This window comes from Chaetura pelagica, unplaced genomic scaffold (genome assembly GCF_000747805.2).
Source record: "Chaetura pelagica isolate M959 unplaced genomic scaffold, ChaPel_1.0 scaffold290, whole genome shotgun sequence".
Lineage (NCBI taxonomy): Eukaryota > Metazoa > Chordata > Aves > Apodiformes > Apodidae > Chaetura > Chaetura pelagica.
Genome location: NW_009951792.1, coordinates 209,906 through 210,687, shown reverse-complemented (window position 1 = coordinate 210,687; position 782 = coordinate 209,906). Strand labels below are relative to the sequence as shown.

Here is a 782-nt window from a genome sequence, read left to right as displayed (position 1 = left end):
CAGGATTTGGCTCTTCCTGGTGGGATCTGGCTCTTTCCCAGCAGGATCTAGTTCTTCCCATGTGTCCAAAGCTGGCTTTTGGCTTCCCAAAGTAACTGTTCATCCCCATCCCACCAGGAGGATGAAGCTGGGACCATGTGGCCAAGGGCTGTGGTGGCCAGTGGTGCCCGACTCTGCCCCCAGGCGTGCCACATACCATGTCCCCTCAGTGTCCCCTGGCTGTCCCAGCCTGCAGCAGGGAGGTATCTCCCTGTCCTCATCCACATTCCCACAAGCTTCATCCACCCAGAAGAGGTGACAGGAGCAGCCTCCCCCAGCTGAAAGTTGGGTGCTGTCCCCTGGGGTGCCTCGGTGACAACCAGGAGGAGGTGACCCCATGTCATCTGGGGGACAGCAGCCACCATGATGCCAGGAGCGATGCCAGGGATACCCCAGCCAGGCATTGTGGACACACAGATGTTCCTGAGTCCTCAGTGGTGATGTGGGGCAGGGACACAGGGATGGGGACATGGGGACAGGGACAGAGTGAAACCTCACGCACTGAACAGCAGAGCCCCTCACAGCACCGGGTCCCTTCCCCAGGAGAGACCTTGGGGACCTGCAGGGCACATTGGGGCTGCCCCCCAATCATGCAGCTTTGTCCCCACCACCGCTGTTGTCCCCTCCTGGCCACCTCCACGCCCAACAGGGACCACCCCAGGCAGTAGGTGCCCCCCACGCCGGTGGCCTCACCTTCTCCTTCCTGCCACTCTCCATCCTGGCTCGGTGATCCAGCATGGGGG

General features: G+C 61.8%; 1 protein-coding gene across 1 annotated transcript in view; it reads right to left on the bottom strand.

The window, feature by feature from the left end:
- The window catches only part of GCK (glucokinase (hexokinase 4)), an 8,190-nt gene extending 7,413 nt beyond the window's left edge, over positions 1–777 (bottom strand). The window contains exon 1 of the mRNA XM_010000921.1: positions 733–777. Within this exon, the coding sequence (XP_009999223.1) occupies positions 733–777 (45 nt within the window). The remainder of the gene's footprint in view (positions 1–732) is intronic.
- Between the last annotated feature and the right edge of the window lie 5 nt (positions 778–782).